Raw genomic sequence first — 21928 nt, 5'->3', positions numbered from 1 at the left:
GAACATACACCACAATGCTCAGTTTATGTTTTGGGGGCTCCATCCTGGGCTTTTACCCATATTAGGCAAATGCTCTACCAATGCGAACACATCCCTGGGCCCCACTTCTCCAACTTCTTCTTTTCTTTTTTCCAAGGTTATTCTAGATCATTTCTAATTCCATATAAATCTGAAAGTCAACTTGTTTGATTTCTTCAAACACCTTGCTGGATGGGCTAGCAAGAGGGCTCAGCAGGTACAGGAGCTTGCCACCAAGCTCTATGACTTGAGTTTGATCCTTGGAGCCACCATGATGGAAGAATTTACTCCAAGTTGTCCTCTGACCTCCACATGTGCACTGGAGCACAAGCACGCCCCACAGACATGTATAAAAAGCTAATTAGGGCTGAGCGGTGGTGGCGCACGCCTTTAATCCCAGCACTCGGGAGGCAGAGGCAGGCGGATCTCTGTGAGTTCGAGGCCAGCCTGGACTACCAAGTGAGGAGTTCCAGGAAAGGCTCCAAAGCTATACAGAGAAACCCTGTCTCGAAAAACAAAAAACAAACAAAAAAGCTAATTAGCTGGGCTTTTATTGTTGTGTTTTGTTTTGTTTTTCGAGACAGGGTTTCTCTGTGTAGCCCTGGCCGTCCTGGAACTCACTCTGTAGACTAGGCTGGCCTCAAACTCAGAGATCTGCCTGGCTCTGTCTCCTGAATGCTGGGATTAAAGGCATGTGCCACCACTGCCCCACTGCTAATTAGTTTAAATATATCCTCCCATCCTCCATACCAAGTTCATGTCTTTTTTTAATAAATATTACCTTACCAAATCCACATTTTGCTGCCCACATATACATAGTATGGGACCATCCTCTGGAGGATGGTCAATTTACCAGGGATCACACCCCTAAAGAAAACTGGCTCTCCCTCCCAAGCAGCCATTAATTATCAAAAGTTCTTCAACTTAAGCTGGGCAATGGTGGCACACACCTTTAATCCCAGCACTCGGGAGGCAGAGCCAGGTGGAGGACAGCCTGGTCTACAGAGTGAGATCCAGGACAGGCACCAAAGCTACACAGAGAAACCTTGTCTCGAAAAAACCAAAATTAAAACAAATCTTTGGGGCTGGAGAGGTGGCGTAGAGGTTGAGCATTGGCTGTTCTTCCAGAGGTCCTGAGTTCAGTTCCCAGCAACCACATGGTGGCTCACAACCATCTGTAATGGGATCTGGTGCCCTTTTCTGGTGTGCAGGCATATGCACAGGCAGAACACTGTATACATAATAAATAAGTAAATCTTAAAAACAAAAAAAAGTTCTTCAACTTCAACCCATGAGCCCCTCTCCACTCCACACTGGAATGCAGACTTTCTTGATCTTATATAGGCCACAGCTGTGGTGAGTTCATGAGCACTTCAGTCCTATCTTGTCCAGGTTCAACCCTGCCTTCCCTGCCCTGGGCTCTTGCAACCTTTCTGCTTCCTCTTCTGCAATGTTCCCTGAGCCTCGGGCGAGAGCGTGTGATTCAGACGGACCATCTGTAGGTGCAAACTCCACACTACTCTCTGCACTTTGACCAGGTATTTCTGTGTTAATCAGCCTACACTGCCCAAAGGTTCTCCGACGAGGCTGGGAGCAGCACTCATCTGTGGGTAAAGATGTCCTCTTCAGAGGGCAGTTTGAGACTAAGTCCATCTAGTAAACTAATAGTAGTAGGTGATGAATCTACCCAAAAAGTAAACAGTGGCTTCTGGTGTTTCCAAGACTTTCAAACGCTACGCTACCTCTTTCCAGGGCCCGGGCACTGCCCCCAGGGGAGTCCCTCTCATTAAGCCACACCCTTCATCCCTGTGAAGATTTTTGATTGGATATAGGTCATTAAGCTACCTCCCACTAAACAAGCACCACCTACCCCAGTTCCATGATCACCCCAAACTCTAACTTCAGGAGCCCCAAGATCAAATTGTACATGCTTGCTTGTTCCTTGGAGTTAGTAGTCAAGGTGGGGGAGGGGCTCACCCCTGTCCCTGGTCACCTCAACTCCAACCCCAGCAATGAGCTCCCCAGAGATGGGTTCCTGGTCAAATTTACAGTACCAGACATGGGTTTCCCATTACAGAGTGGGTCTTAATTCCCTAGAAAGTGGTTGGCTACCCCACATTCATGCCACTATAACCCTATTATTTATTTATTTATTTATTTATTTATTTATTTATTTATTTGTGACAGGGTCTCATTATGTAGCTGACCTGGAACTTGTTATGTAGAACAGGCTGGCCTCAAACTCAAATCTGCCTGCATCTGCCTCTGAGCGCTGGGATTAAAGTACCACCACATCCAGACTCCATATATAATTTTTAAAACCTATGCTGGGATTTTAATAGAGACTGTACTAGTTATATATCAATTTTGAGAGAACTGATAACTTGGCAAATACTGAATATTTTAATCCACAAACACAGTGTATTCCACCATTTATTTATGTCTCTAGCCATTACCGACTTGGAGGTACCCAATCTCAAGTTTTACTAACAAAACTAGAGGTGTAGCTCAGTAGTGCTTTCATTGTACATTGAAGACTTGGTTCAGTCCCAAGCTGTCCACATGTGCACACACACCGTCTTCTTTCTCTCTTTTTAAATCATAGCCTTGATGCCTATGATTGCTACCTCAGCACATGACTCCACGGTGAAGATTTGGAACCACGATACTGGAGCTTGCCTTTTCACCTTGTCTCTGGATGGACCAGGACCCTTGACCTCCCTGGCTGTTGGTGACATCACCTCCTTGTTATGTGCAAGTTTCTACAGAGGAGTTCACTTACTAAGAGTGGACCACAGCCGAGGGCTGGAACTGCAGGAGGTGCCAGCCTTCTGAAGCCAAGAGACATTGACTGGACAATATCACACTATGGCCCTCCTTTCTGTGTGGCTTTGTGTTTTTACACATGATCTTGGAGAGCAGAAAGAAAAAAAAAAAGAAATACTTTTTGTGTGCATGTGTGTGCCTGAATGTGAGTATATTCATTATGTGCATACATGAGTCCATGGAGGTCAGAAGAGTTGGATCCCCTGGAACTGGAGTTACAGGTGTTGACAGACACCATGTGGATGCTGGGAACCTAAGCAGGGTCCTCTGCAAGAGCAGTAAGTGCTCTTAACTGATGAGCCATCTCTCCAGCAATCTCCCTCCCCCTTTTTTGAGACAGGTCCTCAACTACATAGCCCTGGCTGGCCTCAAACTTGTGGAAATCCCCCTCTTCTCCCTCCTAAGTACTGGGATTAAAAGCTACAAGCACGTACCATCACACCCAACATTTGTTCAGTTTCTCCTGGCAATGTTTCTAGTTTTCTGTGTGTAGTATCTGCAAATATTCTGGTGCAGATTTCCCCAAATATTTCCTATTAACTGACATTATCATTTAGTTTTAATTTCTTGTGGGAGTCTAACACAAGCCAAGGGATGTGTGTGGAGGTCAGAGAACATGTGGGAGTTGGTTCTCTCCTTCAAGGATGTAGGGATTGAACTTAGATTAGGCTTGGTGACCTTTAAATTTTACACACACACACACACACACACACACACACACACACACACACAAATTTTTTCTATACATACGTCTACGTGTGTGGGCATGTGTGCAGCACAGTGCACAATGTGGAGGTCAGAGAACAACTTGAGGGAGCTGTTTCTCTTCTACACTGTGGAATCCTTGGCAGTAAGCATCCTTGCCAGCTGAGCCATCTTATGTCACTCCTTATTGCCAAATTATATTCTACTTACTCATAAGTGGTGGATCTGGAGCGTGGGGCTGTCTCTACTTTTGCACACTTGGGTGATGTGCTGCGAATATTTGTGTTTGGTTTTGTGGGAACATGTTTTCATTGCTGAGCTCTGCACAGCTCCAGGGACTTGACAGGACTGGAGTAGGAAGGAAAAAAGGACGGACAGACACACAGACACAGAAAAGCTGGGAGTGGGTGGTCTGGGCTCTCTGATGAAGAAGCCACAGCAAAGCAAGACATGGCTCAAAATAACAAGAGGGAAGAGCTGGAGAGATGGTTCAGAGGTTAAAGCTGCCCGTGCAGAGGGTCTGGGTTCAATTCCCAGTACTCACAAGGTAGTTCACAGCAGAGGCTCCGATGCTCTCTTCTGGCATCCACAGGCCTTAGACATTTTCAGGCACACATACACATTTATTAAAAAATTATCTCAGCCGGGCGGTGGTGGCGCACGCCTTTAATCCCAGCACTCGGGAGGCAGAGCCAGGTGGATCTCTGTGAGTTCGAGGCCAGCCTGGTCTCCAAAGCGAGTTCCAGGAAAGGCGCAAAGCTACACAAGAGAAACCCTGTCTCGAAAAACCAAAAAAAAAAAAAAAATTATCTCTGTCCCAGCACCTGGAAGGCAGAGCCAGGTAGATCTCTGTGAGTTCAAGGCCAGCCTGGTCTACAGAGCGAGATCCAGGACGGGCACCAAAACTACACAAGAGAAACCCTGTCTCGAAAAAAAAAAAAATTATCTCTGCATTGTAGTGAGTCTTTCTTGGATGGCCAGCCCCAAAATAATGACACAGAGACTTATTATTATAAAAGCTTGGCCTTAACTTGGGCTTGTCCCACTAGCTCTTATAACTTAAATTAGCCCATTTCTATTCATCTGTATTCTGCCACACGGCTCTTTACCTCTTCTCCATTCTGGATGTCTGGCTCCCTCTGTGTCTCAATGGCGTCTCTCCAGCACCTAGATTCTAACCCTCAGTTCCTCTCTCTGCCCTGAAGTCCCGCCTATTCTCTCCTGCCTATCTATTGGCCATTTAGCTCTTTATTAAACCAATCAGGTGCTTTAGGCAGGTGAGGCAAAACACAGACACATTTTCTTAATGATTTATTTATTTTCATTTTATGTGCACTGGTGTTTTGCCAGCATGTATGTCCGTGTGTGGAGCTGGATTACAGATAGCTGTGAGCTGCCATGTGGGTGCTGGGAATTGAATTGAACTCAGGTCCTCTGAAAGAGAAGCCAGTGCTCTTAACCCCTGAGCCATCTCTCCAGCCCAACACAGACACAGCTTCACACAGTGTAAACAAATATTTCACAACTCTGCATTGGTTGTAGTTTGCAGAGAACATACTTTTCACTGTTGTTATATTTGTTTCTAAGTACGTTATTCTTTCTCGATGTTCCTATAAATGAAATTGTTATAATTTCATTTTAGATCATTCATTGTGAATGGATAGAAATGTTATTCATCTCTTTATCTTGACAGGGGAGCTTTTTGAGACAGGGTTTCTCACACAGCTGAGGCTGGACTCAAGCTCTTTATAAAGCTTAGGGATGACTTTAAACTCCCCATCCCCTTCCTCTGTCTCTCAATGCTAGGACTACAAGCATGTCCTGCCACACCTACTTTACATGTGCTCAACTACGCCTTAGGAGCTGAACTTTTCAGTAGCTTTAGATGGGCATTCAGTCACTGTGCTACATCTTCCTTTGTGTGTGTGTGGTATTACTGGTTAAACCAAGGACTTCACACACTCTAGTACATCTAAGTTATTTTGGTGGATTTGCTACACACAATGCTATATATATAAACAGAGGTAGTTTTGATTTTTACTTTCCAATATATAATGACTTTTATTTCATTTTCTTACCTAATTGCCCTGGCTAGAACCTTGAGCTTTGTGGTGAGTCCTGGCATTATTATCTTGTTTCCAATCTCAAGGCAACACAGACTTTCAAATTACATGTGATGTTAGAAGTCAATAAACATGGGGCTGGAGAGTGGTTAAGAGCACTGGCCGCTCTTTCAGAGTTCCTGAGTTCAAAACCCAGCAACCACATGGTGGCTCACAACCATCTATAGTGGGATCTGATGCCCTCTTCTGGCATAAAGTTGTACATGATAGAGCACTTATATACATAAAATGAATAAATCTTTTTTTTAAAAAGTCAATAAACATAAAACAATAAAGATACAGTGAAAACAAAGATGTTTTTTTGAGAACAACTTCAATTAATCAGAGTCCATGAACGATAGAAGCAGTAAGATACTGTACAGCTCTATGAGGAAACTTATGGGAACTGGCTCACAAGTCTGAAGGCCAAGAATTTCTGTAATACACTACCTACGACCTAAAAGACCAGGAGGGCCAGTTGTGTAATTCAATCTAGGTTCAAGGGCATGAGGACAGGTGGTGTGACCCCTGGCCTGAGGTCAGAGCCCTGGAACAGGAGCTCCAGGGCTGGAGTCAGGAGCCAGGAGACGACAATGCTCCAGATCAGGAAGTGTCCTCAAGGACCGGATAATGCACACCCACAGTGGAGAGTCAATTTCTTTACTCAGTCTCCTGATTCAAATGCTAACTCTTTAGAAACATCCTCAGAAACAGTATTTTAACACCATCTAGACATCCCTCAGCCCAAGCCAAGTTGTCACATAAAATTAACCATCACAACAATAAACCTCTAACTACGATGAACAGGAAAAAGAGAGAAAACACAATCAACACTATCAGAAATGAAGCTGGCAATACCATAGACCCTGAAAGGACGGAAAAGAAACAAGTCTGTGTTGGTAAGTCCCACAGCCTGGTTGGAGCAGACAAGTTTCTTTTTACCTTTTTATAGTATTATTTATTTGACGCATGTGTGATAGTGTGCATATGTGCATATCGGAGGACGCCTTGTAGCAATCGGGGTCTGTCCTTTCACCTTGTGGGTCTTGGGGATTGAACTCAGTTCTTCAAGCTTGTGAGCAAATGCCTTTAGCAGCTGAGCAATCTGACTGGCCTGACAAATTCATTTTTTTGAGTCAGGGTCTCACTATTTGGCCTTGGCTGGCTTAGAGCTAGCTAGCCATGTAGACCAGGCTGGCCAAGAACTCATAGAGATCCACCTCCCTCTGCCTCCTGAGTGCTGGAATCTAAAGGTATGTGCAATTATGCCAGCTTCAATAAATTTCTTGAAAAAATAAAACTACCAGTTAATAAAGATAAAATAATCGTAATAGTCTTTATCAATTAACTAAGTGGAAATTTTTTTTTCTTTTGAGACAGGATCTCACTATGTAGCTCTGGCTGGACTGGAACTCTCTATGTAGACCAGGCTGGCCTTGAACTCACAGAGATCCCCCTGCCTCTGCCTCCTGAGTGCTAGGTAAAAGGCATGAGCCATCATGTCTGGTTTTCAAAAAAAAAAAAATATTATGTGCACTCATGTACACATGCACACATACATTTTTAAAATTACATCGTTTTGTGTGTGTGTGTGTGTGTGAGTGTATGTGTGTGTGTGTGTGAACATCCATGCCATGGGATCCATGTAAAGCCAGTGAACAACTTCCAGGAGTCAGTTCTCTCCCTCAGCCATGTAGACGCTAAGATTGGGCTTAGGTGATTGGGCTTGGCAGGAACCACCTTAATCTGATGAGACATCTCAACAGCCCCAGGAGCTAACTGTTCCCTGTGTAAGAAAAAGCTGAAAACAGGCTACAAATTACTGTGTGGCCAGAAATACTGGTGCAGCCTTTAATCCCAGAACTCAGGAGGCAGAAGCAGAAGGATCACTGTGAGTTTGAGGCTAGTGTGGTCTACAGGGTGAGTTACAGGACAGCCAGAGCTACACATAGTGAGACCCTGTCTAAAAAATTTTTTTAATTAAATAAGTAAATAAAATAACTTAATGTGTGATCTGATTTTGTTGGTAGTAGAGGATATGCTAAAAACATATTCTAGGAATATTGTCAAATTTGGGCCATCAGGCTAAATCCCTGTACCATGCAAAAAATTTCAGTCTAAGGAGATCTGTCACCATGTTATAACTCAGCCCAGAGGCCCAGCGGGCTCTACCACAACCTCTGAGACGTGAGGAGGGCTCAGAGAACCACAGGAAAGTGGAGCATGCCCTAGAAGCTGGGATAGGATCATTTGAGGACAGAGCTGTGACCTTCACCTGACAGGAGTTACGGGACCCTCTCTCTACATGGATGTGACACCCAAGAGCCATTTCAGCCTGGCGGTATTCTTGGACACTGCAAGACCAACCTGAGTGGTCCTCAGATGGGAGCATGGACTTGGGCCACAAAGCACAGCAGAATCCTAAATTGGGGCCTCCAGAACAGTAGCAAGCTCTCTACCGCTGAACTACACCTCAGCCTTTAAGTGCTTTCCAAAAAACAGTGGCGATCCCAAACAATACGAAGGGCTAACTAAATTATGGGTCTTCATGGGTACAGTCTGGCCTTGAAACTGACATACACCAAGGACTCCTGATCCGTCTGCCTCCATTTCCACAGTTCTGGGGTTACAGGTGTGTGCTACCATGCCTGGATTCTAATGTAGTCCTGGAGCTCAAAGCCAAGCCGACATGACTGCTAAGGCAAACACTCTACCAAGCGAGCTACATCCTGAGCCATATATATATATATATATATATATATTTTGGTGAGGATTTTTTTTTTTAAGAATGGTAAGTAGCAGGGCTGGAGGGATGGCTCAGTGGTTAAGAGCACTGGCTGCTCTTCCAGAGGTCCTGAGTTCATTGCCCCAGCACCCACATGGTAGCTCACACCTGTCTGTAACTTGTTTCAGGGGATCTGACACCCTCACATAGACATACATGCAGGCAAAACACCAATGAATATAAAGATAAAAATAAAGAAAATAGGGGCTGGAGAGATGGCTCAGAGGTTAAGAGCACTGCTTGTTCTTCCAAAGGTCCTGAGTTCAATTCCCAGCAACCACATGGTGGCTCACAACCATCTGTAATGAGATCTGGTGCCCTCTTCTGGCTTGCAGGGTTATGTGCAGACAGAACACTGTAGACATAATAAATAAATAAATCTTTAAAAAATAAAAATAAAAAAAAAAATAAAGAAAATATATCAAAATATAATTGAAACTTCAGCTTTATTGTCCTATTTGAAAAGTATGTAATATTTGTTGCATAATAAAATGGGGAAGCACAAAAGGTCCAAGAGGTTTGATTTAGAAACTGCCTATTATCCCATTCCAGGGAAATATGCTAACCTTCGCCACAGTTATTCATCAGCCTTTTCCTATGTATTTTTTTTTAGCATAACTCAGATACCACAATTATATAAACCCATATCCAACTTTTTCAAAATATCATACCACTTCCCTCATATTAATAAAAATTCTTTGTAAACATAAATTTAATGAGAGAATATTTCTTTTGTTGTTTTTTTGAGACAAGGCTTTCTCTGTGCAGCCCTGGCTGTCTTGGAACTCACCCTGTAGACCAGGGTGGACTTGAACTCAGAGATCTTCCTGTCTCTGCCTCTCAAGTACTGGGATTAAAAGCATTCGCCACCACACCCAGCTTAATGAAAGCATATTTCATAAAAACATACTGTAGTATATTTAAGCACCCTCCTAATAGCAAATACTTAGCTAAGAGAGCTAGTGTGAGGAAGCACACACAGTCAGGGCCACAGTGTCCTAGAAAGGTTGCTTCTGAGAACCCAGGAGGCTATGCAGAGCTTGGGTGAGGCGGAGAGAGGGAGCAGTTCACAGGTTCTGGCCTAGACGCTCCAGCTCGCACAGAAGGAAGTCTATATCAGCCTGGACCAGTATGGGGTTGGCCACCACCATTCGGAAGAAGTTGGCCCGGGTCCCATGGGGCTGGTAGCCAATCATCATGGAGCCCTTCTTCACCATGCGCTCCTTGAGCACAGGCGCCACCTGTGAGAGATGGAGGGAGCGCTGAAGCAGCTGGTCGGGCTGCCTGGACCACCTGGCTCCAAAGGCTGTCTCCCCGCATCCTGCCACCTTCCGCATCCTGCCACCTTCCGCATCCTGCCACCTTCCGCAGCCTTCTCCACCACATGCAGCCTGAGTTACCTTCTCTGACTCCTGCTTTCTTCCGCCCTGTCCTCTCTCCAAGGAAACTGGAGCCGGGAACATCATCCAAGCAGACTCACCTCTGATTCCCAGCACTGCTCCTCCGGGATCTCAAGCCTTCACCCTCAATTCCTTCTCTCCCCTCTTACTGCCTGACATAGTTTGACCTGCACCTTGTGACCTAGTGGTAACTTACAAAACACCTTGAACACAAGTATAAACAAGCAGCTCCTCTTCTGCAGGGACAGCCCAGGAGGGCGGGGCACTGGTGCCGCTCCAGGTTCCTAAACGTCCAGAACTAATCCATTCTTTTTTTTGTTTTATTTTCCGAGACAGGGTTTCTCTGTGTAGCCCTGGCTGTCCTGGACCTCGCTCTGTAGGCCAGGCTGGCCTCGAACTCACAGAGATCTGCCTGGCTCTGCCTCCCGAGTGCTGGGATCAAAGGTGTGCACCACCTGGCTGCAGAACTAATCCATTCTTAAGGATAGGGACATAACGTATCTTCCTGCCTCTAAAAGCACGCCTGGGATGATCTTTCTAGGTTCTGTCCCCAGCACAGCGGCAAAGCTACAGACGTCTGTGTGCCGCACACGGGTGAGTCCCTCCGGTAACACCCTTCTGTCTCCTTACTTTCCGGAAACATAACCTTCTCCCCACCTGCACCCCACGAAAAAGAAGACAAGGGGGTGCTCTTCAGAGCTTGCCATCTCAAGAGCGAGGCTGGGACATGTTGTGCCAGGCACAGCCAGCAGAGGGCAGGAATACACCAGTGGCTTAGTTCCCTGAATTAGGTCACCCAGAGGGCAAGCCTACCTGAGACAGCCTCTGGCTGTAATCTGGGCTCTCCTTCTTCCCCCGCAGACTGGGAGGCACAAACCAGAAGCACACATTGACAAACTCAGGCTGAGGGGAGGGATGAGGAAGGCATGAGCTGAGGAAGGGGGTATTTCCCTGTGTCCACTCCTGGTCCTTTAGGAGGCTTCATGTATGGAATGGGGGATGGGCATTCAAAGGATCCAGGAGTCCTACCTCCATGACCAACTCAAATCCTTCACGCTTTTTTATCTCCTCCACCAGGTACCTGGGAATAAAGAGTGAGAAAGCACAGCGGAGGAAAGGCAGATGCGGGGAAACGGAAGAGACCCACAGAGGCACGAGGACGCCAATGGAGACTGGAAGAGACGAGATCTGGGGTCCCTCCACACTTACCGGGTGAGAGCAAAGGCCTGGTCGATGCGCTGTTCCAGCCCTTGCCCGCCCTGTGCCTTCCACATGAGCCACAGCTTCAGACAGTCCACGCGGCGGCCACACTGCACCACCTTGTCTCCAGTGTCCAGAGCCACATCGTAGAACTTGTCCTGCTGGAAGAGGTAGCTGGCCTGGGACCCATGGCAGCGCTTGAGCAGGTTCTGTGGGGAAGGAGCCGTCAGAGCAGACCTCCCTACAGGGCGACACAGGGGTCTCAACAGGGCCTCCCCCTTCCTCTCCCTGCAGCTGGGCAGCACTGAGGACAGCCGCCAGCCAACCCTGACCTCTCTCTGGGTTTCTCCCAACACCAGAGCTCTTCCCAAATTCTGCACTGGATCCCTCTGACCGCAACTACGAGCTAGAAACCCTTTCTGTCCCATGAGAACAAGCCACTGGGCGCATGGGCGCTCGACACAGGGTTGGGGTGGCCACAGGGACTTGGTTTCAGTGGGAGGGTAAAGGGAGCACAGCCAGGCTGGATTCCTCCATGGTGAAACAGGGAAGCTAAGGAGGGCCGGGGCCTGGGGTGAGGGCAGACCCACCGAGGTGTCCCGGAGAAGAAGAGCGGAGCATTGCAGCCCTGCACCGAGAAGCTTGTGAGGGTTCCAGGCCACGGAGTCAGCCCTGGGTGAGACAGCAAGGCTGGGTCAGTGGTTCCTCCTCCAACTGCCTAGCAGAGCCTTCCTCTCCTTCCAGATACCCAGTAAAGGGCCTACCCCTTCCCCAGCAGCCAGAAGGAAGTCCCATGCCTGCCCTCCCTCTAACCATCAATCAATCATCTTTCCAGTTTTCATCCCACTCCTCCCCAGCTTCCCTAGTTTGTGACTATTGTGAAGACCAAAGTTTTGAAGAGAGGGGTTCGGGAAGGAGGCTGTATGCACCTCTGGATTCCATCCAGGAGATGCCTGTGTGTCCGGGACAGCAGGACGCTCCCACCCCAGGCAGCCTGTGGAGCAGGAGGAACAGCGTGGGTCTTGGCCTCAGAGGGGCCCACCCTACCCCCTCGACCCGAGTCTCACTCACATCCACATGTAACCATAATCCGTGACGCTGGCAAACATCGGCAATTGCATCCAGAGGGTCAAAGGCCCCCAGCACGGTGGTACCAGAGGTGGCACTGACCAGAAACGGCACAGAGCCCTGTTGCCAAAAGGTAGAGAAGAAAGAGTCATCGGTAAAGCTGTTCAGATGCTGGTGATGTGCCCTATGCTCTCTGCACACCTGTCCCCAGCCCTGCACCAACCTCCTCTGCAATCTGCGGGCAGGGACACTAGGGTTCACAGATACAGCAGAACCTAGGTCCAGCGTTCCCGTGGTTTGTGCTCTTTCACTTTCAGTGTTGGGCTAGGCAGACAGCTCAGTCAGTAAAGTTAACTACCTTGAAAATACGTGGACCTAAGTTCGATTCCCAGAATCTATGTAAACACACACACACACACACACACACACACACACACACACACACCCTCTAGCCTGTACACCCAGCTCTGGGGAGACAGAGATAGGTAGGCCCTGGGGCTTGCTGGCCAGCTAGCCTATTTTTGCTGGTGAGCTCCAGGCAGTAAAAGATCATCTCAAAAAGCAAGGTGGAAGGCTCCTGGGGAGCAACACCAGAAGGTGATGTTAGAGTTCCACGTGCACACCAGGACGCGTGCACACGAACACACACACAAACATAAGCACTGAAGAGGCATACTGAAAAGCCCCACACTACAAAGTTCATACCGACATCAGATCAGTGATTAAGAACCTTAGCCTACCCCAAAGAGAAGCCCAAGCATGGACGGCTTCACTGATGAATTCTATCAAACATTTAAAAGCTGAACACTGCTGTGTTGGAAAGACAGCTCAGCAGTTAAGAGCACAGAACCAGCTGTGCTTCCAGAGGACCCACACATACATAAAATAAAAATAAAATATCTTAAAGCAGTAAAAGCACTGGCTGCTCTTCCAGAGAATCCAGGTTCAAGCTCCCACATGGCAGCTCACAACTGTCTGTAATTCCATTCTCAGGAGATTCAGCACCCTCTTCTGGCCTCCCTGGGCACCAGGCACACACATGGCATATAGACATACATGCAGGCAAACCACACATACATATAAAAATAAAATTAAAATTAAAAAAACAATAAATAGATATTACCAGTTTACAAATACTTCCTCCCCACAAACAGAATGCAAAAAACCAACTAGAGCTGGAGATCGAGACAGCTCAGTGCAAGAGCACTTACCTAGCTCACCTGAGGTCTTAAGCAGAATCTCCAAAACCAACCACACAAAAAGCAAACAGCAAAACAAAACACATCAGGCAACTGTGTGCGCACACAAAGGGAACGTGAACACAAAAATGAAACCAAGAAGCAGGCATTGACGGCGCACGCCTTTAATCCCAACACTTGTGAAGCAGAGGCAGGAGGATCTCTGTGATTTTGAGGCCAGCCTGGTCTACACGGAGAGCTCAGGACAGCCAGAGCTACACAGTGAGATCCTATCTCAAAAAAACAAAAGAAACTAAGAAAATAATCTCCTGTAGCCAGGCCTGGTGGTGCTAGCCTATCATCAAAGCTATTCAAGCAGCTGAGGAGGATCGATACGTTCAAAGCCAGCCAGGGCTACAAGGAGAAACCCTCTCTCTCAAAAAAAAAAAAAAAAAAAAAAAAAATCAATCAGTCAATCAGTTAATTAATTAAAGCCCCAAAAGAGAGCTCGGGGGATAGTTTGGTGATGGAGCATTCGCTTGGAACGTTCAATGCCCTAGGTTCCATCGCCAGTACTAAACACATACACACAAAACCAAAATTACAAAAAGTCAAAAGACCTGCAGGTGTGGCTCCACACTCTGTAATCCTGGCACTTGGATTTAGAGGCAGCAGGATCAGGAGTTCAAGGCCAGCCTGGGTTACACAGGACTCTGTCTTAAAAAAAAAAAAAAAAGAGAGACCTAACTGTAAGAATTTAAATTATGCTGTGTGTATGTATGTGTATGTGTGTGGTGCATGCCTTTAATCTCAGCACTTGAGAGGCAGAGTCAGGTGGGTATCTTTGAGTTCAAGGCCAGTGTGATGTGGGTTCCAGGCCACTGAGGGCTACATACTTAGACACTATATCAAAATATAAAAACAAAAATAATGTAAATTATAAGGAACTGGGCAGATGGCTCAGCAGTTATGAACATTGCTGCTTCCAGCAGACCTGAATTTAACCTCAGCACCCATGCTGGATGACTTATAACTACCTGTAACTCCAGTTCCACACGATCCAACACCCTCTCTGGTCTCCACGGGCACTGCGCTCACACGCACATGCACACACAGACGTATATACACATAACTAATTAAAAGTATAAAACTTAAAATATTAAAAGAAACTTTGTGCTTTTTGTTTAAATAAGACACGCTATCCAAAGCACAAGGAACCAAGGCAGGGGTGGGGTGGGCAGCAGGATGGCCAGAAGTAACGGTGTTTGCCACCGTCTGACAGTTTGTGTGACTCCTGGGCCTCCCATGATGGAAGAACAGAACTGACTCTCTGACCTCCATATGCATACTTAAGAGGCTGAGGCAGGAGGATCACTCCAAGTCTGAAGTCAAGTTGGGCTACACAAGAGAAACTTGACTCAAAAAAAAAACATTAAAAATGGAATTATCAGTAGGTTCCACTTCTGGTATGAATCCTCCAAAGCACAAGGGGAGTGCTATGGTCTTGGTATGGTTTTGTGTCACTGTGAACTATTAAGAGAGTAGAAATTTAATACAACTGTGATGCCTGGGGGTGGGAGTGGGGTGACTGGGCTTACTTAAGGTCACCAGGTGGCCCTTATGGTTACCTCTACAGTTGAGTAAGGAGAGACCAGAGGAGACACCCACACCTGGTCCCTGTCTCTTACCATGTGATGTCCTGTACTGACTCGGTGCTCTGCCAGCAAGAAGGCCATCACCAGGTTTAAGCCTTGAACCTTGGACCAGAGCTGGGAGCCAAAATAAACGTCTTTTCTTTATTAAGTTACCCGGCTCAGGTACTTCACTGTACTAACTAAAAGTAGACTAACACAGGGTCTTAAAGAGGTAGTTGTCCAAAACAGCGTTATCTGCAATAACTAGAGTGTAGAAGCAACGTAATATTGATTGCTGGATGAACAGATACTCAAACAACAAATACATACAGTAGAAATTAAGGGTTTGTTTGTTTTTGTTACTGTTGTTGTTTGTTGCTGTTTTAGTTTTTTCAGACAGGGTTTCTCTGTGCAGCCCTGGTGTCTTGGATCTCGCTATGTAGAGAAGGCTGGCCTTGAACTCAGATCCGCCTTCCTCGGCACCACTAAACCAGGTATGATAGTGCACATCTGTAATCTCATGACTCAGAGGTAGAGACAGGAGGATCAAAAGTTCAAAGTCATCCTGGGCTAGACCAGCATGGGCTACAAAGGATACTTCCCAAACATATTGTATAATTAAAATAAATACCAAAAAGGTGTGTGTACATGTGCATATGTGTGCATATGTGCTGAGGATGTACCTCAGTTAGTAGAGGGCCTGCCCAGCATTCACAAAGCCCTAGGTTCAATCACACAACACAGCTTGAACCAGGCTGTGGTCGTGCTCACATCCTCAGCACTCAGTTGGTAGAAGCAGGAAGGTCAGGACTGACAGCCGTCCTTGGCTAGAGGATTCAAAGCCAACCTGAGCTATAGGAGACCCTTTCTCAATAAAAGAAAAAAAAGAAATCAATACCAAGTATTGGTATGCATAAAGAGAAATGAGAACATCATATACTCCTGGAATTTTAAAACGGTACAGTTACTTTAGAAAAGATTACAGCCAGACAGCGGCGGCGGCAGGGGCAGCGCACATCTTTTTTTTTTTTTTTTTTTTTTTTTTTTTTGGTTTTTTGAGACAGGGTTTCTCTGTGTAGCTTTGCGCCTTTTCCTGGATCTCGCTCTGTAGACCAGGCTGGCCTTGAACTCACAAAGATCCACCTGCCTCTGCCTCCCGAGTGCTGGGATTAAAGGCGTGCGCCACCACCGCCCAGCGGCAGCGCACATCTTTAATCGCAGCACTTGGGAGGCAGAGGCAAGAGGATCTCTGTGAATTCGAGGCCAGCCTGGTCTACAAAGTGAGTTCCAAGACAAGCAGGGCTGCACAGAGAAACCCTGTCTCAAAAGCAAAAAACAAAAAACAAAAACAAATAATTAAGAAAGGATGGTAGGAAGGGAAGAGAGAGGGAGAGAGGGAGGAAGGGAGGGAGGGAGAACAAAGAAAAGAAAGGAAGGAGGAAGGAAGGAAGGAAGGAAGGAAGGAAGGAAGGAAGGAAGGAAGGAAGAGGTTAGGAATCCCTACCCCTAGCTGGGAACTACCAACAGCTGACAGCTTCTGAGAGGAGGGTCAGCTTTCTTTAAGGGTGTGGCACTTGGAACCAAACTCCAATGGGAGCACAAAGTGGAATCAGTCGCTACTATATAACAATAACAACATCGATGATGAAGAAGAGGACATAGTTGGAGATGCTGCTCTTCTGGAGGACTGAGTTCAATTCCCAGCACCCATGTCAGGTTGGAGATGCTGCTCTTCTGGAGGACTGAGTTCAATTCCCAGCACCCATGTCAGGTTGGAGATGCTGCTCTTCTGGAGGACTGAGTTCAATTCCCAGCACCCACATGGCAGCTCACGACTGTAACTACAGTTCCAAGGGATCTGGACTCTGTATGCACTGCATGTACACACTATGCAGATATACATGCAGGCAAAACACCCATCCACATAAAATACAAATAAATAAACTTTAAAAATAGCTCTTTTCAAAAAGAGAGGTGGACTGGAGAGACGGCCAGCAGCCAAGAGCACTCGCGGCTCTTGCGGTAGGTTGGTGCCCAGCACCCCACGGCTGCTCTCAACCATCTGTAACTCCGGCTCCAGGGGATCTCACGCTCTCTTTTGGCCTGGGCAGGCACCAGGCATGCACATGATTACATATTAAGACAAAGATTAATGTAAAATATAACGAAAGACATAAAGTTGGGAGGAAATGGGGAACGGCACAGCACACGGAAGGAGTCATGGGGAGACCTGGGGGTTAATATGATCAAAATACATTGTATGCACGCATGAAAGTCTTAAAAAATAACCTTTTTTTTGCTAATTAATTAATTTTTATTTTATGTGTATTTTGTCTGCGTGTATGTCTGTGTAGACATGTACATGCAGTGTCTGTAGAGTCCGGATCCCCTGGAACTGGAGTTTCAGGCAGTTGTGAGCTGCTATGTGGGTGCTGGGAATTGAACCTGAGTCCTCTGGAAGAGCAGCCAGTGCTCTTAGCCACTGAGCCATGAAACTTTTTTTTTTTTAAAGAGGAGAAAAATGTTTCTTCTCCAGAAAGAAAAGAGAAAATAGGTTAGCACTCCCTCAACGATTAAATAAGCAATTCCACTCCTAGATATACAACCAAAAACAGAAAAAAGAAAGAAAAAGAAAAGCTAGCTCCGGGTGGTGGTGGCTCAGGCCTTTAATCCCAGCGTTTGGGAGGCAGTGGCAGGCATGTTCACATCAAAGCCTGGGCACCGATGTTCACAGCAGCATTATTCACGGTTGCTGAAAAGTGGAAACCACCCAAAGGTCCATCAGCTGGGAAATGGATATATAAAATGTACAAAACCCATCACGAAAATTATTCACCCGTAAAAAGGAATGAACACAGATGAACTTGAGGACATTATACTAAGAAAAAGAAATTCTTTGCAAAAGGCCAGAATTAAAGTCGGGCGATGGTGGCGCACGCCTTTGATCCCAGTGTGTGGGAGGCAGGAGCAGAGGTAAGCAGATCTCAGTGAGTTCAAGGTCAGCCTGGTTGCCAAAGCAAGTTCCAGGACAGCCAGGAATGGCATACAGAGACACCCTGTCTCAAGAAACCAAAAAAAAAAAAAGTCAGCCAGGCAGTGGTGGCGCACGCCTTTAATCCCAGCACTGTGGAGGCAGAGCCAGGTGGATCTCTGTGAGTTCAAGGCCAGCCTGGACTACCAAGTGAGTTCCAGGAAAGGCGCAAAGCTACACAGAGAAACCCTGTCTCGAAAAACCAAAAAAAAAAAAAAAAAAAAAAAAAAAAGTCAGAATTATTCCTAATTCCAGGATAGAGAAGCTCAGAGGCACTGTGCTGGTCACTGGCTGCCCAGACCAGGAGGGTGGAGAATTGTGGTACATGGTGATGATGATGAAGATGGCAACGGTTGTGTGGTGCCCCCCCACACACACACCTGTAATGACAGCACCAAGTGAGATCAAGCTTGAGGCCAACATGAGTCACATACTGAGTTCAAAGACAGCAGCTAATGTCCAGCTAGTGTATCCATGTCCAGGAGCGAGTCTAAGCACTCTGCACACTAATTAATTTAATCCTTACAACAGCCTTATGTAGTGACTTCTGTAGTACATCCATTTCACAGAGGAAGAAACTGACCAAACAGACCTGTCGTAATTTATCTTCTTATCTACCTGTAGTGCATTCCTGCTGAGCTCCTGGCCTGGCTCCAGAGAGCAGCACCTAGCCCCCCTCCTTCCTTCCTTTAACCACACCTTTTGTTGGTTTCTCTTACTGCCCTATGTGAATCTTGTCTGAGAGTCAAGGATCAGAGAGTCCTCCAAGGATCAAAGGCCTATGCAAAACGTAGTCCAGGAAACCTAGAAAACCCAGGTACCTGATAAATCAAGTAATTTGCACTTGGTATTTGGTCTCTGGGAACTCCTTTTAGGTTGCTTTGAAGGTATGGAAATTAACTGGCTAAACTGTAATAGAAAATAAAAATGCCCTGGGCGAAGGGAAAGTGCTTCAGCCCTTCAAGGTTGGACCCCCTGCAGCCATGAAAGGCTAGATTCATCCTTAAGATGCCTCTGAGTCTTCATTCCACGGATCCGCGTGAACCCACACACCTGTGATGGGACACACAACGAACGACATCTACCAATGGGCATTAAATTGTTTTCATTTCATACTTTGTTCCAGTAAATGTCCTCACGCACAGAAGTCTATGAGCTTGTGATAATTAACAACAATTCTCTGAACAGAGGACCTCTGAATCTGCAGGCAGATATACTTAAAAACTGCACGGTACCAAACACACCCCACCTGGAAGCGAGAAATAACGGCCCACCTTCTCCCCCATGGCAGCAACGCTCATCAAAGCCTGCACATCCTTCTCAGTGTCTCCCTGTCCTGACTCTCGGTCCACAGAAACCTTTCACACTATGTATGCTTCGGGCACCTACCATGTCCCCACAGGGCTGCTTGGGATCCCCTTGGAAATTCAGAACCTAACCTACCTGCAAGTCTCTGCAGAGTCCCCGACACTAACAGGTGTGGAAATAAAGGAGTGGATGAGCAGTACCGAGAGCAGGAAGAACCCAACCCACCTTTCATGAGGGGAGAAGGGCCCGCCCCGCAACCCAGTGACCTCACTCACCTCAGCCTCGGCCAGACTAATCTGCCTCTCCAGATCCTCAGGGATCATTTTCCCTCTGAAAAAGAAAACTGGGTGAGTGGACAAAGTGCAGGTACTCCAGAGCAGGAGAGGTCACCAGACACAGCTGGGTAAGCCAAAGAAGCAACAGAGGGGCCACGGCACACACTAACACCTCAGAGGACAGGCTGGGGATGTGAGTGGGCACCAAGAAGCGGGAGCGGCAAAATTCTGAAAGAAGAGTAGGCAGGAGAGGTGCACCAGGGATGAGGGCCTGAGGCCAGAGCATTTTCATAAGTAGGTGACACACGGTGCCAGGCTGGGTCAGAGCCATGTTGGCAGAAGGACCTTCACCTCTCATCAGCCTTGACCACTCGGACACTGTCAGTGCCAAGTCCCAGAAAAGCAGCTCCCTTACTGATGGAGTAGTGGCACTGTGGAAGAATGCAGAGGGCAAGTTAGCATGACCTGAGCTGACTGGAGCTGCGGCCCAGGGGCGAAGGATGGGGAGGGCAGAGACTGGTAAAAGCTGTGTGAGCTGCAATTGATGGGACCTTGTGGCCAGGGCTTTCAAGTGTTCATGTGAAGGGATTGTGTTGGATCTGAGTTAAATAAAGACTCAGAGCTGGTGGGGCCTGAGACTGCATTTCTAATAACCTCCCAGGTGATGTCCATGCTGCTGGACTGTGAACTATCCTCAGAAGTGGAACCTGTGTCTAACGTTCTTGTCTTACCCTACTTCCAAGAAGGCAAAAATGAGTATACACACATATTTGGCCTCCTTGGAAGAAAGCACACCCATTGGAGGGCAGGAAGAAGACTTGTAGGGTCTCTGATTGAGCTGAAGATTAGACTCAGGAGTCAGGGTTAGGCACGTGACTCTTCCCTACCTCCTTTGATGTGAAGAGGGCCAAGGGTGGCAGTGCCCGGAGGCCTCTCTGCTTGCAGTCTGGGTAGCGCTGATAGCGGGCCAGGTTCATGGCATACATGTTCGAGATGGAGCCGCCTGTCACAGAGAGTGGGTGGTAGCAAGGTGGTGAATCAAGACTTCAGTCTCCTTCCCCTGACCTTTCTACCCAGAATTCATCAAAGAAGCAGGCATCACATTAGCTCCCGAGCCATGAATTCCCAGGATTCACAAACAGCACAGGAACCTGAAGAGCCCCAGGATCAGAAGACACCCCCTATACACCCTGGGCTGCCCACTAGGGTCACTTTTCCCATGATGGCCTCCAGAGCATTTCTGACCAATGCCAGGATAAAGAGGACTGGGAAGCCTCTCCAAGGTCCAGCCCAGTGGAACCAGAGAGGAAACAGCCATCGCCCTCCACACTAGTTGCACAGAATAGGAGGTAGACCCTTTACAAAGACCCAAGAACAGCCCCCTTCTCACATACCAGGACAGAAGACCCCATCCCCAGAGTTCCAGCCCACCAGGGCACGGAGTTTCTTCAGCACCTCCTCTTCCATGAGAACAAACACCGGGGCAATCTCATATGTGTACCTGCCAGAGAACGTCAGTGGGAAGGAAGGCTGAGGTGGAAGTACTGCGCAGCTAAGGCTTTAAACTAGGGGAGTCAGGGGGGGTGAGGAATCCCAAGAGAGAAATTGGTGGGTGTCAAAGAACCAGAGAGCTCACATGAGAAAACATGGGGTCAGGAGGCATGAGGAGGTTGGACAACAGAAGCCCAAAGGACAGACAGGAGGGAGAACATTCTGTCAAGAGACATTTGTAGAAAACAGTGGCATGGGGCAGAAACCACTCTCCTCTACCCAGACGACTCTTCCCTAGCAAACCCAAGTCCTTTGTACAAAGAGGACACCAGATGGCTCACTGGCTGGTGTTGAGGGTTTCTGTGATGATGCGGCCAGCCAGAGCATGGGGATCTAACCCTGAGAAGAGCTGGTTGAAGAACCGGGGGTGACCTGGAGAAGGGGGAGCAGGCAGGGGTCTCAGGGTGGAGCTGGGTGCTGGGGCCAGAAACCCCTCCCGCCAGGTTCCAGGGCACACCAGTCTTGACACTGTAGCGAATCACGGCCCGGCAGCGCTCCAGGATCTGTTCCCGAGACTCGCCCTGGCTCTGCAGCTCCAAATCCAGCAGCTGCTTCAGCTCTTCAGGCTCCTTCCATTCACAGACCTAGGAGGAGTGTCCAAGATGCAGGGATTTTAGACCATGGGTGAGATCCAGCCATAATGTAACAGATGCAAGGTATCACCAACTCCCAATGAAAATAGGTCAAGAATGCTTTCTTTCACAAGTGTACCCAAGCAAGGGGAAATGAAGGACGTAAGCGAGATCCAGAGCGCATATCTTGAGGCACACGAGGGACATGGGTGAACTCGCTGGAGTCAAGTTTACAAGACGATGGGAGGAGGAGGAGGAGGAGGAGGAGGAGGAGG

General features: G+C 47.3%; 1 protein-coding gene across 1 annotated transcript in view; it reads right to left on the bottom strand.

Moving 5' to 3' along the window:
* Positions 1-8865: 8865 nt before the first annotated feature.
* The window catches only part of Csad (cysteine sulfinic acid decarboxylase), a 26743-nt gene continuing 13680 nt past the window's right edge, over positions 8866-21928 (bottom strand). The window contains exons 3-15 of the mRNA XM_059253123.1: positions 21539-21665; positions 21363-21453; positions 20925-21031; positions 20418-20533; positions 19882-19961; positions 19531-19585; positions 12108-12224; positions 11966-12030; positions 11627-11708; positions 11046-11245; positions 10866-10917; positions 10650-10739; positions 8866-9677 (exon numbers count right to left, since the gene is read on the bottom strand). Coding sequence (XP_059109106.1) covers positions 9504-9677; positions 10650-10739; positions 10866-10917; positions 11046-11245; positions 11627-11708; positions 11966-12030; positions 12108-12224; positions 19531-19585; positions 19882-19961; positions 20418-20533; positions 20925-21031; positions 21363-21453; positions 21539-21665 — 1356 coding nt within the window. The 3' untranslated portion in view covers positions 8866-9503. The remainder of the gene's footprint in view (positions 9678-10649; positions 10740-10865; positions 10918-11045; positions 11246-11626; positions 11709-11965; positions 12031-12107; positions 12225-19530; positions 19586-19881; positions 19962-20417; positions 20534-20924; positions 21032-21362; positions 21454-21538; positions 21666-21928) is intronic.

Source organism: Peromyscus eremicus, unplaced genomic scaffold (assembly GCF_949786415.1).
Source record: "Peromyscus eremicus unplaced genomic scaffold, PerEre_H2_v1 PerEre#2#unplaced_1692, whole genome shotgun sequence".
Taxonomy (NCBI): domain Eukaryota; kingdom Metazoa; phylum Chordata; class Mammalia; order Rodentia; family Cricetidae; genus Peromyscus; species Peromyscus eremicus.
This window is presented reverse-complemented; position numbering and strand designations above follow the sequence as displayed.